The following is a 24242-nucleotide window of genomic DNA, read 5'->3' on the forward strand; positions in this document are numbered from 1 at the left end:
AGGATCTCAGATCATCCTGGTTTCAGGACCACAGATTGTCGAAGCTGGCTGCGGCCCACCTGGGACCATGGAACCATGGAGAGAGCGCGTGCGTGCCAAGACTGGAGCTCAAACAGGAGTTTTGCAGATCAGGGAGCTCGATGTGGCTTAAGGCAGAGGAGGCCAGACAGACTAGTGGCGTCTATGACTCGATCGTCATGATCCGGGAGCCTGGAATCTTGACAGCCTTATGGAGGTAGGCTCCTCCACTGAGGGCCATCAATGCCGAATTTTAGTCGGCGCAGGTACTTAGAAGCCAAACACTGGACCATATTGAGAGCGAGACCATTGAATAAGGGCAACAAGAATGAAAACGGAGGATCATGGCAAAAAGTAGATACAAAAGGGACAGTTGGGGGAATCGCAGCCCGCGCCAAAACGAAAGCGTGACGTCACATGTTGCGTCAAGGAAGGAACCCGTGTAGCTCCTTCCTTCTTCCAGTAGGGATCGTTATAGAGTACTACCACTATGTACTAGGCATGTATGTACTATGTACTCCGTACTACTATGTACTATAGCAGTGGTAGTACCTGCCATGCACTACAGCTCATATTTAATCACTCCGTCATCCCTCCCTGCTTTGCTTCTCTCTCCCCTTCTCCCATATTTCCCCTTCATTCTTGTGATACCCCAACCCCCTTGTTTTTTCTTCTTCCAAGGGATCGACTACCACTCCCCCAGAAAATAATCCTTAATTTCTCAACCCCTCTGGTAAGCAATTGATTGTTTGTTAGAGCTGCAAACTACCAACCTTGCAGTCCTGACAGGTCCGAACTCATTTGCTGACCGCGTGCCTAGTAATACTACTTACTACTCTACTGCTTTTTGTCGGTGTTCGATTCTTTTTATCATACGATTGTCACGACTCTTTCCATCATGTCTGTCAATAAACCCACCGACGTGAAGCAAAAGGAGCAGGTATGCAAACCCATGGTGCTGGTTGCGAAAAGAGGTCACTAATAGAGATCGTGCTCCACAGGATATCAACCACAAGCTTCAACTGTTCGGAATCTTCCATGGTAAGTCGACTTCTTTCAAGTCCCATCAATTTCAATCATCGCAGTCGCTCACGGCCACCCTATAGCTTTCAAGAATAGCAAGCTCCCCTCGGTTAGTTTGCCTGGTATCCCACTCTGTCGCCGAATTTCCTACTAAACATTGTTTTACCCCAAATAGAACAAACAGTGCGATGTCGCCCTCAACTCCGCCTTGAACTCCAAGGCTCTCTCTTCCCCACACCAGGACCTCTCCGCCGAAGGCAAAGTTCTTGTAAAGGATCTGCGCAATGTCATCGACCAATCCAAGAAGCTGTTGCTGTCTAAGAACGATGGCGAGTTGCTTCAGGACTTTATCTGGCAAGCGCAGCAAATCACTGCTGGTGGTGCAAAGGCTCCCAATGTCCCTGTGACCAAGGAAGATGGAAAGCAGGATGCTAGCAAGGCTGCCGATGGTCTCAAGACTCTGGGCACGTTGCTTATTACCAATGGAGAGTTTCGCAAGATCTGTGAGTTGGGACACTGCGAGCTGGCTTGAGCTTTTACTAACGATTTTCAGTGAGCGATGCTACCGTATTGATTCGCGATATCGCCGCAGACGCCTCCCAGAAGGCCGCCAACCAAGTTCGTCCATCCGAGGACAAGCTTGCCCAAATCGATGAGCCCGCGGAAGAGAACACCTGGCATGAGAAGCCCAACATCAATAAGGATGATATCAAGGGCAAGTTCAAGAAGAACAAGACTGTAAGCGATGTTGAGCTCAAATACACCCCGGGCAGCTTTAACACGTTTGATAGGACAAGTCTAGCGTCGCGTCTCCATCCATTGCCGAATCTGAAACCGGCACTGCTGGTGATGCTTCCTCTATTACCCCATCTGAGATGAGCCGTCGCAAGAAGCTGGCGGGTCAGACTAAGGAGTATCTGGCCGAGAAAATTCCCAAAGAGCGCCGCGAGCAAGCCATTTGGCGTCTCAAGAAGATGATCATTGAGGTCCAAGGCCACGCCGACTGTAAGAATTCCCAAATGAAAGAAACCTGTCTACCGTATGCAAGTGCTTACCTATGATACAGACCAGCAAGCCGTCGAGACACTGTTGACCATGGCCGAAAAGTACGCCGGCCACACCAAGACCGCTACTGGCGAGAGCGGTACCGCCGTCCGCGATGTACGTGCCACCGACAGCGTCAAGGCCGCGGAGCACAACCTCCGTACGTTGATTGAGCGTTTCGCCAACAACACTTCGCTCGCCGACTTCTTCGACTCACTCAACAACATTTACCGCGATGCTGATAAGGATCCTGAGCTTCGCGGTTGGTTCTCAAACATCGATACTTATATTCGTAAGTGTCTGCGTGAGCAGGGCTTCATCATGGATGAAGAGAGCAACCGTGAGTGGAATGTGCTGTACGACAAGGGCCGCTACCTTCTTCGCGAGCGCTACCGCGCCCACACCGATCGTATCGTCGACGAGATTAAGTTCCTTGCCGAGCAATTCGATAAGGATCCCCAGAACCAAGCTCTCGCCCAGTCCATCCAGAAGCTTTTCAAGGATCTTGGTCGTGACACCGAGGGCAAGGTTGTTTTCAAGAAGCACTTGCTCAAGGATATTCGTGATGTCATTCTTCCCGGCATCGTTGAAAATGTCCGCTACATCCCCATCCCTCGTATCGAGGTCTCTGACCCAATGGTCGATGTTGTTGTCGAGAACCTTGTCATTGAGAGCGACAACCTCATGCCCAATGTCCTCGAGTTTGGTAGCGACAACTACTTCCGTTGGGGCCGCAAAAAGGTTACCAACAAGCGGAACAACAAGATCATGATCGCTGCATCCGGTATCCAGGCCGATCTGCGTGATGTCAGCTACCACATCAAGAAGAAGCAAGGCTTCCCCTCGATCACCGATACCGGTGTGATGGACATCATCTTGGGTGGCGAGGGTCTGAGCTTCAAGATTGCGGCATCTACTGCTGACAAGAATGACAAACAGAACTTTGTCAAGCTTGACAAGGTTTCCGTGAGCATCAAGAACATGGATATCAAGTTGAAGAAATCGAACCACAAGGCCCTGTTTGCTACCTTCAAGCCTATGCTCTTCCGCGTTGTTCGCCCCGCTCTGCAGAAGGTTGTCGAGGCACAAATCCGCAAGGCATTTATTGATGGTGATGCTTTTGCCAAGGAGATCCACGGAGAGGCCAAGAAGGCCCAGGAGGCTGCGCGCGAAGACCCTGAGAATGCCCCCAGCATCTTCTCCCGCTATGCCGATGCCATTCGGGCACGCACTCAGGCCAAGGCTAAGCAGGCCGAGGGAGCTGTCAAGCGCGATACCAAGGTTCAAACCGTCATGACCCTGAACGACTCCATCTTCCCTGATGTCAAATTGCCCGGTGGTATCTCAAACAAAGCTACTGAGTATGCCGAGCTTGCTGCCAAGGGAGACCGTTGGGAGTCACCCATTTTCAGCATCGGTGCGGCTTCCGAGTCAAGCGACATCCCATCCCAGGGCCCAGTCACTCGCAAGACACACACGACCGCGGATGGTGTTGCCTCTGCAGGTGCTGGTGGTGGTGGTGCTGCCGGTACTGCTGCTGCTGCGGGTGTCTCCGGCGCTGCTACCAATGCTACCAACGGTACCAAGGTGGACAGCTACCCATCCCGCGGATTCTCTGATGAGGTTGATCAGGCTTTCGTCAATGGAAAGACCTCTCACCTCAGCGATGGCGTTAAGGCCGCCACTAACGGTGCCACCAACGGTACCGCTACCAACGGTGCTACCCATGTCACTAATGGATCGACTCCAGTCGTTTAAATATAGCAACGCCATGAAAGTATAGCGTGTGAAGATACATTTGTCGTTGCATTCGCATATACGACATGTGCCACTGTTGGTATAACCTTCGTTTTAACCATTTCATTCTGACGGTATCTACTTGCTTTGACTTTTGTTTTTGGATTTTGTGGTTTATGATTTCCCCCTCTGCAGTTTGTCTTTGTACGAGTATGATTTTATACAGTCGGTAGTCTAATAAATAATGCAACTTACTGTCCTGCGATTCACTATCACTTGACCTACATCATAGCCAGTATTAACTAGATCTTGGTAGAAAACGTAGAATTTCATAGCTCTTCTATAAAGTTGTTTCAACCAGGTGGGCCAAGCTTCGGGAAAGCTTCGGTTCCATGGTTGAGTCTTGCGGGGAAGCGCGATCATGCCCCAGTAACAATTATCGGTTAATGAATCCATTTTTGTCCTCGTATGTACTCCGTAAATGCTCATGAAAAGATTTACGCTCTGACTTAACACAACATGCAAAACTATGTACTGTGTTGTGCTTGCTGCTGAAGAAAAAGAGGGGTGATTAGAGATTGAACTGCATGCTAGTCCTGTTTAGGAACCAACTACCCACCCCGTTTCCAGCTGAGCCGACTCCCCTCAAAGCTGTGCACATCAAGAACATAATGACAATACGGACTATCACCCACTTCAATACTTCGTGCCATGAGCCCAGATGAACAGAATGCTCGCCTCCTGGATTGGCTGCAAGGGTCAGAGCATCATGCAGCTTCCAACTCGGCCCGTTCAAGTCGAAACAGATTCTCGATGACAGAGGAGCAAAGCCCGGAGCCTAGCATAGCAAGCGACGCTGCAAACTCCTTGGAAGATGTGCTACGCAACGATCCATGGACTCATCATGAGATTCCAGGGACGATCCACCTACCGGATTCTCATGCCTCGTCTTCTACTGTCAGTGATAACCTTCCCACTCTGAACGTATCGAACGATTCTTTGGAGGCCATTTTGCACTCTAATGGACCGGCGATACCGTCCATGGTTCCGCTTTCAGAGTCAATTTTATCTCCCGCAGATCCCCCAATAGCAGAGGAAGTATCCGTTGGAGCAGGAAGGCCTCGTACTCGGAAGAAGAAACGAACAACCCGGTTTACTTACGACAAAATCATCAAAAATGCGGGGAGAGTTCTGGACCATATCAAGCATGGGAATGTTGGCAAGGACTCACGTCACAATCGAGCCTCGGTTATCTACTACGATTATACCGATAGTTCCAGATCCAGTGCGGTACATATCAATTCTTCCGAGCGCATACCAGATCTGGGATACCCACCGCCTGATGTTCGTCTCAGACTTCTTGTTGTGGAGGATTTATCTACATCGACAATGAATGCACTCGGGGAGACATTTAGCATCAACCCTGAATTCTTCGAAGAACACTTGCTGAATTCGGGATATGCGGACGCAAATTATGACATGATGCCTTCTCGGTCGTGGGCGACGGCTTCCTTGGAGAAGTCGTACTTCTCAATAAGGTGGATCAGGCCAGTCTATCGGCAGCCCATGTATTCTTCAAGTCGCAGCATGAAGGATCTTGTGAAAGCCAGTACTCGTACGACGAAAAAGGTCGATCCTGCCAATGAAACAGGTGATGAAGAGGAGCTGGATCAGGGCAATCAAATTGGGATGGAACATTTTACTCCCTATGGAGTCGTCACCACGACTGTTTCCACAAACATTTTTCGGTCGGATTGGCCTTTGTGGACGGACCCAGGAAAGACGGCTAATATGAAAAGAGAGTGTGGGTTGGAAGAAAGGCTGACAATCTGGAAGGGGAACTTAACGGGTCGTGACTGTGATATCAGTAAGTTGCCAAGCTGAACCGGAAAAGATGTTTCTAAACCAAGAGCTGACCGGTCATCTAGTTATCATTCTCTCGGATCCCTTACCACAGGTAAAGGAGGATCACCCAGCGCCCGAGACCGAAGATTATGATACAGATGTCTCTGAGGCAGATACTGACCTTGCCGAAAAGGGTCTTTCCCATATGTTTTATGAAAGGCCGCCCCGCATTGTTGGGGGTACTGTTTTGTCTATGCCTTGGGACAACCTTTGGCTCCACCAAAAGGGCTTGTTTCTTACTAGAAGACGACCCAGGAGACCCGTTCGTACCGAGAATGAATCTGACGCTGGGGAGCGCGCGGAGGATACATTCCTTAGACAAAAGCGCGACACTGCGAAGCGCAACTCTGGCTTTCGCAAGGGCCTCACCGATCCATCTTCCCACAAGGTCATCATCAGGCAGATTGTACCTCGAGATAAGGTCTCAATGGATTTAAATCAAGTTTTCCGATCAAAATCAACAGCAAAGCTTCTGGGACACAATCTCAGTTCTCCAAAGTCGACTTCAGGCGCAATTTGCAGTGGGCTGGAGAAAAATACAGAGCAACTCAATTTAGCTAAACCGCTATTCCAAATTATCAAACAAGATACTTTATCACTTCTCAAGCAGCTAAGTCATGTTTTTGATGAAGTGGAAACAGGGATTCTTGATGATGCCATAATGGAGGATCGATTATCTTCATGGCGTCGGGTCATTGGTCGGGCCCAACGAGAATTGCCTGATCTTAGGGCCTCCATGAAGCCGTTCTTTGATTTTATTGCTCTATTAGAGCCTCCAGGCACCAGTATCACTGAGGGTAGCATGACCAACGAGCCAGAAGAGTCTGAAGACTTTCGAGAATTCTTGAAGGAAATCAATCAAGCATCTGAGCGACTCCATCGAACATCGGCTCTTCTTACATCTAATATGGGATTGTTGGATAGCCGGCGCTCCATTGACGAGGCAAGAGCTGTGAGCAGGTTGACAGAGCTTGCTTTCATCTTCATTCCACTCTCATTTGCTACATCTGTTTTCGGCATGCAGGTCGAACCATTTGCCGATAACGTACCTCTTCGTTCATTTTTTATCGTTGCTGTCGTCGTGACAGCTTTTGCATACTTGATGCGAATCACAATGCGTAGCCGATGGCTCGCCTATATGAAAATCGTCACGAGGAGTGAGATCCAAAAATACGCCGACAGTCATGGTCTTCCCACTCCAACACGGTCAATCCCCATTCTCCTCTCTATACAATGGATAGGAAGTCGACCTCGCCCGGCTGCTAAAATACTTCGACGATGGATTTTCAGAACAGCAAGGAAGGTTTGGACAATCTTCGGCTTCATCGTTCTGTTTGTTCTGTTGAATGGGGCAGTATTGGCAACACCACTCGCTCTTGTCTGGACACGAGATCTCGACTCTAGCACACAAGGCGCCGTCACTATTGCAGTAACCTTTATTGTAGTAGGTTGCGTCGGAGTTCCGTTCTGGCACCGTTCTGATTCAGAATTCCGATCCGCATTCCCAAGGTGGATCATCGCTACTTTCAATTTTCCATCCTGGGCGAAGAATATATGCATCTTGTTCATTTCCAGTGTTTTTCTTTTGAGCGTCACCTTAGTACCCATCTGGACCAGTCCTCTTGCCTCTGGTATCAAGGTTGGAGTGACGATTATGATGCTCGTGTTAGAGATTTTAGCTATCGCTTTCGGGCTGTACACTAGCGCAGCTTCTTAGAGTCCAATAATACCAACTTTCACGGTTCTGACTGGAAGGAAGTGTGGCTCAGGCTAGTAGGTGTCCCTTCTCTCGTTTGAGTGTCGCGGGAGGGAGTTTAGACGACTACCTAGCTGACTAGTACATGGGTACATTCGGTAGTTGTATGTACTAGTACTGGTAGGTCATATTTGGGGGCTAAATACAAGGTCTTGACCGTATAGATATCGTAAACGTATTTTCAACTAGTGCTGCGATGCACGTGATACTAGTGTATATTCTCTCCCACCTGGGCAAGTCACTTGATGAGGGGCTCTCTTTCTCACAGTGTGCGAGTACATGACTCTGCTACTAGTATTGAGATACTTCACAAGCCCATCCACATAATTTTTCCTCACTACTACTAATCGACCCCTGAAGCCTACCCCGCGTTCGAGCCACGCCGTAATGGGATTTGCGGAATGGACGTAAGAGTTTTGATGCCAAGGAATGCGATAATCGATACTGACCGAAATTGGTCCGAAATAGAAGGTTCATTCCGTTGATAGGCTATCATCACGTCTTGATGATTTTCTTGTTGTTCCCAATAACCATGCTTTGTGAGATTTTCCCAATATACTACTTGCCCAGGTGGGTAAGAGCCCATATATCCTTCCGGTCATTTGATTAATATTATGATCACTATGTTCAACCCAGCTGTTTTACTGTCCGGGTGCACGTCAAACGGAATGAGCAACATATATCTGCTTTCTTTGCAGTACAACGAAATAGGATCTCCGATATTGACTGCCCCTGGTCAAGTGAGCTCAACTATTGCAAACGCTGTCTTTAATGTCTCACAGGCGGGGAATGGGACTACTCTAGTGGAAGTTCGTGCAGGCTACATGGGACTGTGTGTTGGCAAATTAGGCCTTGGCCTCGACGAGACTCGCGTCTGCTCAAGTAGTGCCAAAGCATTGGCGGCTTTTGTCCAAGCGGAGAAAAAGACAATCAATCATGGGAATATGAGCATTACCATCACACCGGATCCGCTCAATTTGATCATGGTTGCGGAGGAGTTTAGACAGAAAATCGTGTTTGACGGGTTTTTGTGAGTTTAGCTTCACTTTTACCTATGCGCTACAGTATATTGATAGGCCTGATCTTGAACAGATATGTGGTTATCGTGGCCTGCGTTATAGCGTTTATCCTCATGTCAACATTTCCGGGGTGGCATGAAGAGAGCGGTGGAAGTGGTTCTGACATCGAGGTCAAGCCATTTCCTTCTCGCCAGGTATTACGGGGCGTTTTAATCGTGCTGGTGATTGGGTTCGGCCTTGGGATTATCTCTATACTATGGCAGCATATCAATAGTAGCTCTACCGCGTCTGTGGCCGAAATCCTCAGTTATGGTGCAGTTTCAGGCCATGTTGGAGCCGGTTCAATGGCACTTGGCTGGATTTCAGTGGCCATCATTGGGCTAGTCGGCACTGCGATATTAACCATGATTTTGAGTATCTCTATGCTTCGAAAGTTAACAGACGACTCGGAGTAGGTGGGAGGCATCAGATTCAAGTTGAGTCATGCAGAGGTTGATTGATAAATATTGTCATTGTGTTCCCGACGGTGCCTACCCAATATTTTATCCCTTTTGAACCAGGATATTCGTGTGATATGTGGCAGCTCATTATTCGTATATAGACAAAGAGAACAGAGGGCGAAAGGAGAACCCCCCCGAATATTAGTCGAATATGTGAACTGCAAGGCCACCCTGTGTTTCAGGTAGATGATATGAAATGTCCCAGCCAAAAATCATAGAGCATGTATCAGACCCAAAATGCGGCGACTGAGGATAAAGACTCTTTTGTCGCTAGAATTTCTTGATAACCGAGCGGGCATGAAGACAACTGTTGACGAACTGACACAAATTAGAGCTTGAGGCTTCGGCCAAGTAAAAGCGTATAAATTTGGAAATAACTTGAACGCCATCCGGATGAGCCGAATCCTGCATTTAGTTAATTGACACTAAGTGAGTTTGGCCTGGCTCATCCGGTTCTTCTCCCACTTTGGATGGCCGGATTTTTATAATGCAATATCGCCGACACGGCGACTCATTCGCTCAGTAGCCCTCAGTAGCCGGCCACTCATCAATCTCGCATAAAGGAAATTAGCTTAGACCCTGTCAGCCAATACGAGCTGGGAGTAGCTAAGTCTGGGCCTACTGGGGCCAAGAACACGAATGCCAGTGGGGGTACGGAGTAACCCAGCCTGAGATGAGCTCTGGAGTGCTACTAGTAGTGAGCATACTACGTAGCAGTCTGTGCCGTCCCGGAAATGGCTCATCCTCTAGCTCCAATTTGGGCTTGGACCAGAGCTGTAGTACATATATTGCGGCAGGTGGACGAGAAACAGGCTCAAAAGCTAGAATGGGGATGGTCGCCTTAATAAGGGTTCTCCTTTGGTCTACGGAGTATGTATACGAATGATACCAGATGCCCAGGTGATAGGTACTTACAAATTAGGTTTTGATGAAAATACAGTTCGTACAAACACTAATGAAGCCAGAGGGAATTATGTACGGAGTACTCCGTAGCAAGGAAATCATCACTTGAAGCTGAGCCGAGCTATTGGCGGAAAATCTGACCCTTACCAATCTGCGGAGCCATAGCCAGTATATTCAGCCCGCACTGGCATTATAGAGTTCTTTGGACCATCCTAGAGCCATTTACCCACTACGTGAACCTCATCCACCCTGTGCAGAATGGTGCATGGCGTGATCCCGACAGACCGAATACACACAACTCGTTGCATTAATTTTTTTTTTATCCTGCGGTGACATGTGAAATGGGTCTTTGATAGAAAGACAACAAAGACGTTGCCATAAGCCTCGGGCCAGGCAAGGTGCAAATTGAGATCGAGATCCATCGGATGAGACGGCTAGCTCAGAGATATCGGGGTGATTCCCGTTCTGGGTCGGGATGAACTTTCTCAGCCGTGCTGACCCAATTCAGTGATCAACATCCTAACACTCCGTTTTCAGCGCAAGAATTTTCCAGAATTTGCGCACAGGGCTAAGTATATTTCGAACTATTTGGTTCAACTGGATATCTATCGGTGCTTTACTCCGTAGTGAGGACAATACAGATACTAGTATATTTTTTTTTAAAAAATTTTTCATGTTGCCCGATCCGTGGCAATCTCCACTTGAGCTAGAATATAGCCATACACATACACACATAAACTTCAAATTTGTACTATGCTGTGTGTAAATGGGTACGCAAACTTGGAATATTAGTTATCATCCAAAACAAGAAAAAGGGTAGAATTTCCAGGAACCAGAACGAACTGTGGACAGACAGGGTCGACCTCAACCCAAAGGGACAACAAAGGAATTCCGTGGGTGAAGGCAAGGGAAGTGGAGCGGTTCCAAGGTTAAGATCAGATCCGGGAAGCGGAAGAGCTGGGATCGAGCGATCGAATAAATTAAATTGGCAAGCTGATGGCGGTCATGGCACCAAACTCTATCGAGGAAATCTTTCTTATCCTTGGATGGCTTGTCGAAGACTATCGGGGGAGTATTGTCTAGCGGATCCTAGGGAGATTAGGATGGTCTATTTAGTCTACAGACAGGACGATCTTAGCACACTAGCGTACCCGGGGAATTTCCGGAGGAGCCACCGGGGGGAATTTGTGTGTGCCTGGGGAAAACAGGGTCAAATCGAATCTTCCATGCAGCCTAAGGGGGGGCCATGTGGTTCGAAAAACGTGAACGTTAGAAGAAACGGGCTGGTGATTTGCATGAGACGTTGGGTTTGGACACTATTGGAAATTTGGTATTTATTGTTATCACAAGCCGTATTAGTTAGTACTTGAGATGAAGCAGGGTGGCCCACGAGGCTTTTGCGTCTATTGAGATCATGATGTTCTCTCAAGTGCCGGTGGCGCCCTAAAATTGAGGTGGCGGTTTCGTCCGCTTGGCTTCTCTTTTTCTCACGGGGTCTATTCAGTGGCTATGGGAGGAGCCTACCTAGTACAACTAAGTTCATTGGAAGTCGGTGTGTGTACGGAGTTGCCCCTGGCCTCCAGTGGAGACAGGGACCAAAGGGGTTGTGAGAGCAAGTGGAGGAGCCCAAGCCCTTCAGCCCCCAAATCTCACAGACAAATCAGGGTGGTGTGTGTCCAATGTCATCATTTCTGCTCGACCTATGACGATTTTTTATTTGTTTTCTTCCACTATTTTTTTTTGAATGACCCCTGGCGGGTAGGCCTAACCCAGGAGTGGGTCGATCGACACTGTCGAATACCACACGTTGGTTGGTCTACTTGACGCCACATCTCTCGTACCTTTTTTTCTAACTTCGCGCCTCTCGGCACTTTTCTCAGGCGGGCGATGCAGAGACGATCCCCGACCCGCCCCGGCCTACTCTTTTCTCTTCTTCCGAAACACTCGACAACAAGAGGTATACATATCAACTTGATGCACCAACCCCCGAAGACAATAGGTTGGGGTGTGCTGTATGCTGAGACACGTCAAATCCGTCAAAGACATCATACTAGCGGTGATCGCCCAAATCACTGTCTCAAATTTGTGTTGTTTACTTTCCATGGTGCCGGATGAGCGGAGTTCCCGTCCTAGACACCCAAGCTCTTGATCGACGGCATTATTGATGGGTCCCCGGAGGTATTCGGTCCCAGCGGGCCCATATAAGCTCATACTTAGCCAGCCACAACACGCGATCCCGTATAATGATGAACCTTTGGCTCCATCGCCCCTCAAGCTACACATGCTGATCCCAATCTAGTCATTTCGAAGATGTGTATTCGCTCTTATCGACTGGCGGAATTCCGATGATCTCCGGTTCGATATTCCAAACGCAGACAAGGAGAGATACACTCAACGCATTCACTAGTCGATGCATTTTGATTGTAGGGGTTGCCGGCGCTTGGAACGTTCCAGTATATCTCAAATCCGTCCGTGCAACAAACTATGATGTACATGAGTTGCTGCACTGTCGACGTTGTGATATGTGCTTTTGCTTCGAAACCTGATATGTCCATACATGACATCGGCACGAGCACCATGTTCATATCATACAGGGACATCAATCCGGCGAGGCAACAATGGACCCAGCTTCATTTCCCATGTCTTCCAGACCCTGACGGAATATCCACAGGGGGCCTTCTGATCAGGGTTTCTTGGAGTCCCGATTTTCTGGATTAGGTTTGACACGCTGGAGACTGGTCCACCATGGTCCATTTGTCAATAATCACCTCCACAGAGGATGGAGTACTCCGTAGTCTATGGACATGGGCGAACAAGGTTCCCACTGCGGCCTTTCCGGGTCATCTGGGCTGATTGCAAGAGACCCGCTGCTTCGAAAATTGAGATTTGCTTAGAGCATGTCCAGCGACGGAAGATCCTGAGGCGAAAACCTGATCGTATAAGAGTCATTGTGCCGCATTGAGTTTCTCTTTTCTTTCCTCATCCCTCACAGTCATTCATTCAGTCAATCCGACTCCAGTCACTCTTTAAGACTTCTTTTTTACTCGCAACTATGAAGGCCTCTTTCGTCACCCTCTTGGCCCTGGCCTCCGCTGCCATCGCCGCCCCTACCCCCGCCGGTCTCTCTGACCTGACCTCCGGTCTCTCTGGTCTGACTGACCTCACCAAGCTTGCTGGTCTTGACGGAATCACCAAGAACCTCAAGCTCGGTGACATCACCAAGGAGCTGAGCCTCAACAAGCTCCCCGTTGTCTCCAAGCTCGGTGACCTTACCAAGATCCTGAACCTGCCCACTCCCTCCAACGCCGACCAGTCCGTTGGTGAGTCTGGTCACCTCGTCCAGGACCTTGGCCCCGAGCTCAACAACGTCCTGACCGTCACCGGTCCTAACCTGCAGACCCTGCTCATCCAGCTGAGCCCTGAGGTCACCACTCTCGTCTCCGGCCTGGGTCTCCCTGGCCTCGGTGTTCCCCTTGGTGGCATTGTTGCCTCCGCCTCCGGTCTTGGTGACCTTGTCACTGGCCTTGGTCCCCAGGTTGACGGTCTCGTCACCGTTCTCGGTGCTGATGTCGGTGCTCTGCTCATTGGTCTGTCCCCTGAGGTCGCTGGCCTCGTCTCTGGTCTTGGTCTCCCCACCGTCGGTGTCCCCGTCGGCACTGTCGTCGCTGTCCTCGGCAAGAACGTCAAGCGTGATCTCCCCACTGGCAAGATCGTTGGTGACCTCGCTCCCCAGGTCAAGAGCATCCTGACTGTCACCGGTGGCAACGCCAAGCAGCTCCTTGTTGAGCTCTCCGCTCCCGTCACTGCTCTCCTCACTGGTCTCGGTCTCCCCACCGTCGGTGTCCCCGCTGGCAAGATCGTTAAGACTGCCTCCTCCGTCGGTGACCTCGTCAAGGATATCTCCGGCCCCACTGAGGACCTCCTCACCGTTACCCAGAAGGATGGCTCTGCTCTCCTCATCAAGCTCTCCCCTGAGGTCGCTGCTCTCGTCACCGGTCTTGGCCTGCCCTCCGTCGGTGTCCCCGTCGGCAGCATCGTCAGCACCGTTGGCAGCAACCTGTAAATCCAGACAACTTCCTTCGTCTGAATTAGGCCTTTTTTACGCCGCAATGGAATAGCGTTTTGGGAGCCGTTGCGAATACCCCGCAATTATCTTGTGCATATTTTTGGACACTTGAAAGGGTGGTTTCTTGTACGAACTTCTGAAGACAACATGGGGCGCCTTTTGTCCCGTCTTCCCACATTTACTACTTTTTTTATTTTCTGTCCGTCAATGACATTAATCTAATGTTAAGAGATTACACTCTACTTTTATTCTGCTAGGATACCCTTTTATAGAGTGCAATGATCGAAAATGTAATTTTATTCGAATTCAAGTTTGAAGAGCCATCCTGGCTTGTATGATATTTCTATCTCATTTCCTTCTTCAGTGCGGTGTATCGAACTGACAGTTGTAGTACTGAATAGCGTATTTCGACCTGCAATTAGTATGTGACCGCCATTCAGGCTCTTATGAATGCTTTTCCAAACTAATTTTGCAACAAGGGCTCGTACGAAAGCCCATTTTAGAAGCCATGCTGCTGTTCGGCTGACTTCATCAAGTGGTTATCACTGCGAGCAAATCGCTTGCTTTGCAAATATGGTCTTGCCTTGTTCTTTAATTGGGTACTACAAGTAGAATACGTGACTCCATCATTCGCTCTGGGAACCTCAAATGCTGTGGGGAGGAGAGACTACCCCCAAACTGGGGCGAACACAGACGGTATTCAAGTTGACAAGTATTACTAGCAATATGTACTGTTTAGGATACTGGTAGGTAACAGAACTATGCCCTGGTGCGTATACACTTTTCCTCTAGGCCTCATACTACCTAGGGACTACTAGTAGTATCAAAACTTGAGATTCCTCTGACATAACAGTTCAGCTGAGCTGTTTTGCCAATGCTAATTAAGGACTCTAGTTGCCCTCAATGGTCTTCCTTCGAAGAATATCAAGACTTAAGAGCTTAAGATGATGTGTTGGAATTATAGCGATTCGCCGGTGATATTTTCGTGACATCAAAGGGGTAGATGGGTGCGTGATGGAAAATAAAACACTGTAACTAAACTTTGGTACAGGTATAAGGTGATACAGACCCAACTAGGAGTGAAATATGGCAGTCAAAAATATTACAGAGGCTTCGTTCGGGCATAGGTAGGTACAAGCAAAGCAAATAAGATAGATAATCGTGTATATCTTCTGACATGCAAAGGTTACCCCTAGTGGTATGTAGAATATCCAGTGCCGGCCAGCGGCAGTCTAGACGCCGGCGCTTGCGTGAAAACGCCGTAATTTGTGGCATAATTGTCCGACAGCATCGTGTTGAGATGAGCAGACTCCTGCTCGAAATTATCGAGGAGGAATTGAAGGTCCCATTTCCGTGCACAGAATTGAAGGATATCTCGGACATATGCGAGGCAGCGAGTTGCCCGAGGACCGCAATTGATGCGGTCTTCTTCGCCGAGCATCGGTGGATCGGGAGTTCCTTCTGGGACCGGAGGGGGACAAGGAACTATGGGACTCAGGAGTAGATCGAAGTCCCCAGACAACACTTGGACAAATCGTAGTCCCACCTGATGGACGCGCTGGATATCTAGGAATGTGAGGAAAGGCAGGACGCTCGGATTCTCCAGCACTTGGTGAATCTGGCTGATGAAGTCCATGCACCGGTCGAAGAGGATTGCTTTGCTATAGTCGCAAAGTACAGGGTATCGATGAGAGGGTGAAACAAGAATTATGATGGTGTATAACAGTTCAAGTCGGTATACAAGGGAGAAGTGGTTCGGGGCGTTCTTAGGGCATTCATGGAACCATTGCCGAGTTTTGTAGCAGAGATTCCATGTCTGAACGAGTGGTTGCGTGGACTGTTCGCGTGACGCATAGTACATATCCTGATAACCAGCAGACAATATTTGTCGTATCTTCACGATATGAAGGGCCGGTGCTGTGCTCCGCAGGAATATGTGGCTTTGTTCGGCGGGCGACGACCCATTTGTACTGGGAGAGGGCATGGCAACATCGACGGAAGCGTCAGAAAAGGAAAATGTTCTTTGAGTCGCAGTACTCATTCCTCTAGATAGAATTTTTAGCAATCACGTTCGATATTAGAACTAATGGGGGACTCGGGAGAAGGGCAAGGGGGGCGTACCTGTCGAGGCAATAGAGACAATGAAATACTCGCCGGCGGATCTCGAGTCGGTCCGCGTTCGAATATACCTCCGCCGGAGGGTCTTGATGGAGGCCTAAGTCTACAGCGACTCGGATCGCCATTCCGACCAAGTGCCAGCTGCGGAAGTGCGCCGGATCGACTAGGGCATACTGAGCGAGAAGGATGATAGCTTGGATACAGGTGATTGATCCTGGTCGAAGAACCTCCTCAGCATAAGTCAATGCATCGGAGACCAGAGACAAAGCTTTTTGATGACTTTTGTCATTGCTTTGATAAGAAACTGCAGCCGAGGCAATTGCAAGAACCATTCGCAGCATCCAGTGGTCGAACGGTTTCGCGAAGCGGCCGTCAGATTGATAAACGGCATCCACCGATGTCCAGAAGCTCGTTTCTACAAAGAATGGCAGCTGGACAAAAACGTTGTCAAAATAATACTGCAATAGGGGTGTTGCCTCGTGGCGTGCGGGCAATGAGCGGGGGAGTGCGGTGGGGGATCCCCCACTGTTGCGACAGATAGAAGCAAGTTGGCGAAAGTGGTTTTGGAAGTGATGCCATGGAAGTCGCGTGATGTGGCATTGACGGATAAGAAGCCAAAATCGCCGACGAGATCATCGATGTCCGAGACCTCACGGCGGTGGGCGGTGCTTAAGGGGCCGGCGGAGGAGGTTGAGGTGATGGACATTTCTCGGGCGACGCCATTTCCTTCAACAGAGAGGGAGCTTTGACGATCTCGCAACTGAGAAATCTTCTTCTCAAGCTTCTCACAGTAACCCTCCAGAGAAGCAACATAGCTGCGCTCCTTACCTTTGGCAAATTCGTCGCTGGCGCCGGAGCAGGTGCTCGCCTTGCCGACCTTATCACAAGCCGAACAGGCGGGGAGCTTGCCATCGCACTTAATTTTGGCGGTTCGACATCGAGAGCAAGCGGCAACAGGGCGGCTGACCTTGAGCAACGGGTTATCCAGGAAGGTGGTGGCTGTCGGCATCCTGGCTGTTCATGCTCTCGTATTTGGCAGAACGTGGAGTAGATGCGTCGATGATTCCAGGATGGGACTGGACTGGGGGATGTGGTGAGATGTGGATACGGAGAGCCACTACGGGAATAATTAGTGTTAGCGGGCAGGGCAGATTCTCAGTTCTCGTTCTCGTTCTCTGGATGGTCCGCGAGTCGTGACTTGGCTGTTTGGGCCACACGCTCTTGGGCCACCTCAGGCTGGGGGGGGAACCTTTTTGCGCAAAACCCCACCCGATCGCCGTTGGAGACTCACATGATGAGAAGCGAGTCAGTTATACTTTTTGTGTATAATCTTATGATTATTGTTTAATTGTCTCTGGGGGACCGTTGCGCTTGTTGTTTAGCCCCTCTTAGGACCTGCATAAGTCGCAAAGCGGTAAGCGAGGATTGGTGCAGGCCGATATTAAGTAGGACAGCCTTAACCGGAGGAGGGTAAATGGGAATGAAAATGAAAATGGAAATGGAAAAGGAAAAAAAGAGGCCTGAACTTGTGGCAAGGATGTTTTGGGATCCACTTCTTTTGAAAGAGAGAAACAAAGAAAGTAGAGGAAACTGGAAGTAGAGACGGAGTACGAAAGATAGAGGACGGAGGACAGAGTCCTGGCCGAGTCACGTTTCCTGAGACACGCAACAACGGAAGGTGCGATGGAATGTGACTGTTATTGCACTGGCACTGCTCCTTCCATCTGTACACCACTTCCACCTGTCATAGCTATCATCTCCCTCTTCCTCCTTCTTCTCTCTTCTCTCCCCCCCTCCAATTCTCTCCTAATTCTCTCCCAATCCCTCTCAATTTCAATTCCAGCTTGAATGGTTCCACCATTTCAGCTGCCACCATCCATTTACAACCCACCTGGAGCCTCCAGGCTACAAATCGCATCACATCATATCACCGTCCACCTATCTTTCCCCCCCCTCGCTCCCCACTCCCCACCCTTCCGTCGCTTCCAAACTCCAGTCCCCGTCGATCTAGATCTGGACCGAGGGCCACCCTCCGCCTCTGCCTTGCTCTGCCCTAGTCTCCCATCATGTGTTGTTAAATAAACTCCCCTTTGAGACGTTTCCGACCGTTGGATTACCCAACTTTTGAGGCGCTCTCACTCTGCCTCTTTCCCACTCGGACCCCACACACACCCCTCTTCTCCCCGACGGACCATGTCGGCTGTGCCAAGAGCGACTGGTGGATCGATTAAACGTGCCGTGAACGGTCTCATTCTACTACTCCCTCTGTATCGCATGTGACCTGCTTTCTCTCTTTTATTCTCGCTGCGGGCCCTGGGCTCAAAAAGGTCATCGACACGCCATGACCCAGAGCGCGCATTCTGCTACAGCCGGGCTGTCGCCGGAGTCTCCCTCGTTTGAACCGCCCGACGGTCGCATCGCGCACACTTTGACGGCCTGCACCAGGTGTCGACAGGTACGTTGTCGGTGCTACCTTCCAAGAACTTCCCGTCAAAATAAACTCAACCCTCCCCCACGGTCCACATACTCGCGATCGAGATCGAGATCGAGCTCCAGATCCTGGTCCTGATCAAATCAAATCAGATCAGATCAGATCATGACCGATCCCTTTCCCACAAATCATTGCTAACAATGCTTTGTCCTCCATAGCGAAAATCCCGATGTGATCCTGGCATCCCACGATGCGCCCCTTGTGAACGAAGCAACGCCAAATGTGTCTACTATGACTCAACGAGAGACACCACTATCCCACGAACCTATATCGTCTCGCTGAGAGAGAAAGCTCGAGCCCTGGAGAAGGAGCTCGCCCGGGCCGAAAAGGACATCCAACATGCCGCCGACGCCGAGTTGATGGTGCGGGGCGCTGGTCGCATCCGCTTCAAAGACAATGACGAGCCACGATACTTGGGGGCCTCAAGTGGCATTGCAATCACACGACTAGTCATGGAGATGGCCAAGCAGAACACCGACTCAAAAAGCATCAAAGACGTGGTCCCAGAACTGACTGCCCACGAAATTAAGGCCGCCTTCGCGCAGGAAGACTCGAAGCCGACATCCAAAGTCTATCCAATGATCAGTTCAATACCACAAGCCAATCTGCCCCCGCAAAACTTGACATATAAATTGATCGACCTCTTTGTGGCAAAAGGTACTGCAAGGCTGCAAGGCCAAATATTTGGTACAATGCTATCGTTTGCGATTATAACTAACGTTTACTAGCACAAGCACTTCTCCCGACTCTACATGAACCGAGCTTTCGGCAAGAAGTTGAAGAGGTCTTTGGTGGCTCGAATGACCCGTGCCATAACTTTCAACTTCGAATGGTGATTGCAATCAGCATGCAAAAACTAAGCACTGACTATGCTGGTCTGGCAGACAGCTACTACCTGGCAGCTCTTCCGTACCTGGAACCCACTCTCAAGCAAATGGATTTGAGAGCCTTACAATGTTTAGTGCTTATTGCTCAATACTCCATGCTCACTCCAACGCGCACAGCTGCATACTGGGTCGTTGGAACAGCCGTGAAACTATGCCAAGAGCTAGGGTTGACGGAAGAAGCTACAATTACCAAATCTTCTTCTGGTCAAAGTTTTAACCCTCTGGAGATTGACATGCGGCGGAGATTATTCTGGATCGTCACCTCCATGGAATTTGGGCTTTCTCATAGTCTTGGTCGTTCCAGTTGCTATAGCGTTACTCACGACAACCTCGACGTGAAATTCTTCGAATTGGTGGACGATAGATACATTACGAGCGAAGGAATCATCCCGGGGGCAAAGCCAATCATCCCAAAATGTCTTGCCGTTCATTTCTTCAAAATGCGACTGCTTCAGTTGGAAGGACGACGAGAACTCTACCTCAACCGGCGAGATACTCCTGTCGATGACCAAGATCCCTGGTTTTCCCAGATGAATGCCAAGCTCGACCACTGGATGGCAACTTGTCCCAAACATGACGATGGGAGTGGTTTGAATATCAAATGGTATCACTTGCCCTTTTGATATATTATATCCTTGGGATTTGCCTAGCTAATCGGTGTTTCTCTACTTTCTCCAGGTTTCAAGGACGGCAGAACACAATTGTGATTCTCATGTACAGACCATCCCCTCAAATCCCAGAGCCTTCCGTGAATGCAGCAAAGATCTGCTACGAAGCTGCCACCTTCAATATTGCTATGCACCGAGAGCAGATGCTTACTGGCTCGGTTGATCTTACTTGGATATTCACCCAATCACTTTTCATGGTCCTCAATACCGTCCTCTGGGCGCTTTCATACCCTGAAATTCGAAAGGAACACCCCGAAGATGAAGTACAGGGGTATCTTGATATGGCTCTGGAAGTCATTGTATTTGCTGCTGAACGGTGGCCAGGTGTTCAGTCCGCTTTGCTCCTCTACAAACGGCTTGTCGCCGCCTGCTTGAAAGCATACGGCACAGAGGAGTCGTTCGTCGTGCATTCTCCTTCTAATCACCCAACTCCCACATCTTCCCAGGGCGTCATGACACCCCCAGCCATGTCCAGCCCATCCAGTACTACGACAGCATCATTTTACTCTCATTCGACTTATCGTCATAACAACCCTTCTATTGGCGACACTTCATCAACCGGTACTTTGTCAAGAGGCCATTCTGCCGATCCTTCAATACCATTCCAGCAGCCGACACCTCCAACATTCACCACCGACTCATTTAAGACTCCGCCGGTCCCTGCCACAGCCTCGTCTTTTCGAATGCAGTCAATTTCCCATGACCCAGGAGAGGCTGAGCATCTCACAACTCAAGCCTATTGCGCACCAACCACTCATTATCCAGATGTATCCATCGATCCCAACACCCCTTATAACACGATTCCTTCGGTGGTTCCTGGGCTACAAGGCTGGGATCCTCACTTCTCTCTCGCTTCTACGACCGCTGGTCACCTAGCTTACGTGGACGCCACCGTCGATCCCATGCAATGGACAACCTCCATTGGAGACCAATACTCTCAGTATTTCAATGAGCCCTTTCCAATACCAACATGGCGGGAGCGCACTTTAAGTCAACAGGAGCAGATCGAATTGATGGCGTCATTGGAGCACGATATTCCAGACGTCTCTGCCCAGTTGGTTCGCGAGTCAAACGCATTTTACCAGTCATGAAATCTGTGAAATAACGCCAGGGTTCTCTGATTATCTTTCCATTTTAAGGGGGGATTTGTGAATAATTGGAGCATCGGCGATACGGTTCTGTGTTGGCTTTGTTTTGAACTCCACTTGATTTTTTCTTTTTTTTTTTTGATTGGCAAGTCTCTTTGACATATACCTATTTTTATCAATGCCCATGTTTGAACTCATGGCCAATTTGGTCTGTTCTCAGCCTTGGAATCAATACCTAGAATACCAGATAATATTTGAATGATAGTCTAACAAGCTGCGGGTCTGCGTGATTCTCCTCTTTGCCGTTATACAGGTTGTCAAAGCTGGTCAAATAATACTTTAATAGGAAAAATTCATCCTTCATGAAGGTTACATTTGTCATTCAGTAATGTTGTGTATTCTGCCTCTAGTACTGTGTTGTGTGAAACTTTTACATCCAAGCGTTGGCGGGCATCGGGATCGGGATCCCGATCGCCAATCATTCATTGGAAGACTGATAGTTCTGCGATTAGACAGCGCTCAGCCTAGTGAAGCTCAAATAATCATATACATTGATATGCAGCATCTCCGTGGATTTTTTAACCGGGTGAAAGTAAACTGTTCAATACCTAGCCAGTAAAAGAAAGTAGACATAGAAGACATCAAAGGTGACTCGAAAGACATGCAGGCAGTGGGTACTCTTGGCCAAAGAGAACCGGAATCGTCTCACAAATTGTTTTGTATATTCTTTTTAGGGAGTTTAAGACCTATCAGACATGAAATAAGCATCATTAAACTCCAATTAGATCTACAAAGGCTTTAGTGGTCCAAAGGGCATTGCCGGAAGCAAAGCCGCCCTTTGAGGCCAAGGCCCGAGGACGGTCACGTTACCTGTCGCCGGGCCGTTTGCCTCCATCTCAGCGCCGCCTTCGACCTGCATCTTGACCAACCCCCCTCCTCCGACTGCCATCCCATCTACCAACCACTCGATTACCCTCGCGCGGAGTTTATTCGGTTGTTTGGAATGCATATGACCTGACCCGGCCGTCGAACGACCTGCTCGCCCGTCGCCCGAGCGACCATCAGTCGACCGGCAGCCCCCTCCCCAGTACCAGTACCAGTACCAGTGCCAGCGCCAGCGCTCGTGTCGAAGCCTGCGATACAGGCCTAACGTCGGTGGATCGGAGTCCATCTCAGCTTAGAAGGCGCCTGTGGATTGATCATTCACCGGGATCTTCATGTCTGAGCGCGATCTCTCAACAACCTTCCGAGCCGGACCTCCTTCGCCCTCTTCACCCGCTGCCGGGCTTCTCAAAGAGAACCGCCAGCTTCCCATCTCTTCGGATCACATCCCCCAAACCCCGATATCACCTCCGTTGATGTCGGTCAGCGATTCAAACCATGTCTCCAACTTTACATCCTCCCATACATCACCGAATCAGGCGAATTCTCAACCTCCAAACACCTCATCTCCTCCTTCATCCGCACCGATGTCAACCCAGGTTTCTCAGCAACCGACTATGAGCACGACAAACTCATTCCCCACCCCTGCCAGCAGTGTGAGTGGACAGCATATGAATGCGACATCTGGGGAGGACGCAGATCACAAATCCTTCAACTCCATAGCGCAGGACTCCGCACGGACCGCGGAAACTTCAGATCAACAAAAAACAGAGTACAGGCGAACAGACCACCAACGGCAACCTTCAATGACAGGCACAGGCGCCAGTGTGCGGGACTTTGCCAAGGAACAACCCGACGGAGACGCCATGGACGTGGATAACGAATCTGTGGTACGGAGCGAGGCCCAGAACCTCGGCTTAGATTCCCTTCAGAACGATTTCACTTCGGCTTTCCATCTCTGCAAGAGCTGTAAGATTTCCCCGAGTTTGGTTATGACTGCCACAGGTGCAGTTGCGTGATTGCTCTGCCCTTTGCACATTCTTGAAATCAAACTTATTAACGCTATCTTTCTACTTGCTTAACAGTGCCTACTGTGACTGGACCCGATCCATCCTTGGATCTCATCTCCCTCTATGGGCTCACCTCGATTGCGCAATCAGTAGCACGCATAGACCCGAACACGGGCGAGAAAATTAATCGGTTACGAAAATCCTATGAGGGAAAGTTGAAAGGACTAGGACTGGCCGGACGAAACAAGCCGGTCAAGCATGAGGTCCAAGCAGCACCTGGCACTCTTGCATGGCTCACCACGTGGCCGGATGAGGAGTGGCAAAACCAGCAGGTCTTCGGAAAGCAGATCAAGGTCTCGGATATTGATAACGCTCTGCAGGGTATTCAATCCCGGGCAATGCAGCTGGAGCCAGGAATGGTACCAAACAATGATTTCTGGGAGGACATACTGGGACATGAAAAGCCTGCCAAAAATCAGGGCTCTGGCGACACTGGTAAAAAGATGGCCGCGCCCACCCCAGGCAGCCGCTCTGCCCTTCCAGCACACTCGCCCGCATCGGGAACGCAGGAATCCGAGCGGCCCCGGGCCAGTCGCGGTCGGAAGAGACATTATGATGACAACAGCTTCGTCGGCTACGGCGAAGGCTACGCGGATGACGATGATGATACCGGATTCTACTCGAATGGCGAGGGAACCGGAAAGAAGAAACGAAAGAAGGTATGAGGCTTTTCGACTGAACTTTGGCCTGTTGTCCTCAGAGCCTTTACTAATTGAAGGAACAACAGGATCATGTTTCCAAGGTCTCCACCCCTCTTTCCGAAAGAGGCGGGAGCTATGGCGTGGGCATGTTCGGAATCGGTGCAAGATGAAGACGTCCTTGGATCCAAAAAGCAGGTTTATTTTCATGTCATGTCTACTTTCTCATATCGGCGAGGGCGTGGGCGAGGGCGACCTGATGTCCCGACGAGCTCAAGATCCCCTTACTCTCTGTTTGATCGACCTTTTTTTTTCTTTTGCTCTTCTCAGTACATGTTGCATCACGGTGCTGGATATACCCGGCTTCATCAATCGGACGGCGTTTTGCTTTTGCTTTTGCTTTCCTTTTTTCTTTTTTTCCCCCTTCTA

The 24242-nt window shown here is 49.5% G+C and overlaps 8 protein-coding genes across 8 annotated transcripts; 6 read left to right on the top strand and 2 right to left on the bottom strand.

Annotated features, from left to right (window-relative positions):
• Positions 1–916: 916 nt before the first annotated feature.
• On the top strand, positions 917–3843 carry N7533_005871 (uncharacterized protein; the record flags this gene model as incomplete). Its single annotated transcript, XM_057102521.1, has 7 exons — positions 917–958; positions 1020–1059; positions 1125–1150; positions 1217–1544; positions 1595–1823; positions 1844–2046; positions 2108–3843. The coding sequence occupies 7 exons, from the start codon at positions 917–919 to the stop codon at positions 3841–3843; spliced, it is 2604 nt and encodes an 867-aa protein (XP_056962151.1).
• Positions 3844–4533: 690 nt separating this feature from the next.
• Positions 4534–7444, top strand: N7533_005872 (Mg2+ transporter protein CorA-like/Zinc transport protein ZntB; the record flags this gene model as incomplete). The annotated part of the gene is made up of 2 exons (XM_057102522.1): positions 4534–5689; positions 5751–7444. The coding sequence occupies 2 exons, from the start codon at positions 4534–4536 to the stop codon at positions 7442–7444; spliced, it is 2850 nt and encodes a 949-aa protein (XP_056962152.1).
• A 662-nt stretch (positions 7445–8106) lies between these two features.
• Positions 8107–8957, top strand: N7533_005873 (Fig1 domain-containing protein; the record flags this gene model as incomplete). Its single annotated transcript, XM_057102523.1, has 2 exons — positions 8107–8513; positions 8576–8957. The coding sequence occupies 2 exons, from the start codon at positions 8107–8109 to the stop codon at positions 8955–8957; spliced, it is 789 nt and encodes a 262-aa protein (XP_056962153.1).
• A 4000-nt stretch (positions 8958–12957) lies between these two features.
• On the top strand, positions 12958–13968 carry N7533_005874 (uncharacterized protein; the record flags this gene model as incomplete). Its single annotated transcript, XM_057102524.1, has 1 exon — positions 12958–13968. The coding sequence occupies one exon, from the start codon at positions 12958–12960 to the stop codon at positions 13966–13968; it is 1011 nt and encodes a 336-aa protein (XP_056962154.1).
• A 1195-nt stretch (positions 13969–15163) lies between these two features.
• On the bottom strand, positions 15164–17098 carry N7533_005875 (Zn(II)2Cys6 transcription factor; the record flags this gene model as incomplete). The annotated part of the gene is made up of 3 exons (XM_057102525.1): positions 15164–16016; positions 16093–16565; positions 16625–17098. The coding sequence occupies 3 exons, from the start codon at positions 17096–17098 to the stop codon at positions 15164–15166; spliced, it is 1800 nt and encodes a 599-aa protein (XP_056962155.1).
• Positions 17099–18430: 1332 nt separating this feature from the next.
• N7533_005876 (uncharacterized protein) lies at positions 18431–21226 on the top strand (the record flags this gene model as incomplete). Its single annotated transcript, XM_057102526.1, has 4 exons — positions 18431–18544; positions 18739–19237; positions 19309–20071; positions 20146–21226. 4 exons carry the CDS (start codon positions 18431–18433, stop codon positions 21224–21226), a joined length of 2457 nt encoding a protein of 818 aa, XP_056962156.1.
• A 784-nt stretch (positions 21227–22010) lies between these two features.
• On the bottom strand, positions 22011–22394 carry N7533_005877 (uncharacterized protein; the record flags this gene model as incomplete). The annotated part of the gene is made up of 1 exon (XM_057102527.1): positions 22011–22394. One exon carries the CDS (start codon positions 22392–22394, stop codon positions 22011–22013), a length of 384 nt encoding a protein of 127 aa, XP_056962157.1.
• A 46-nt stretch (positions 22395–22440) lies between these two features.
• N7533_005878 (uncharacterized protein) lies at positions 22441–23986 on the top strand (the record flags this gene model as incomplete). Its single annotated transcript, XM_057102528.1, has 3 exons — positions 22441–23074; positions 23191–23834; positions 23903–23986. The coding sequence occupies 3 exons, from the start codon at positions 22441–22443 to the stop codon at positions 23984–23986; spliced, it is 1362 nt and encodes a 453-aa protein (XP_056962158.1).
• Between the last annotated feature and the right edge of the window lie 256 nt (positions 23987–24242).

The sequence above is a fragment of the Penicillium manginii genome (genome assembly GCF_028828005.1).
Source record: "Penicillium manginii strain IBT 31320 chromosome Unknown utg000004l:1.0-7231830.0:1.0-7236170.0, whole genome shotgun sequence".
NCBI lineage: Eukaryota > Fungi > Ascomycota > Eurotiomycetes > Eurotiales > Aspergillaceae > Penicillium > Penicillium manginii.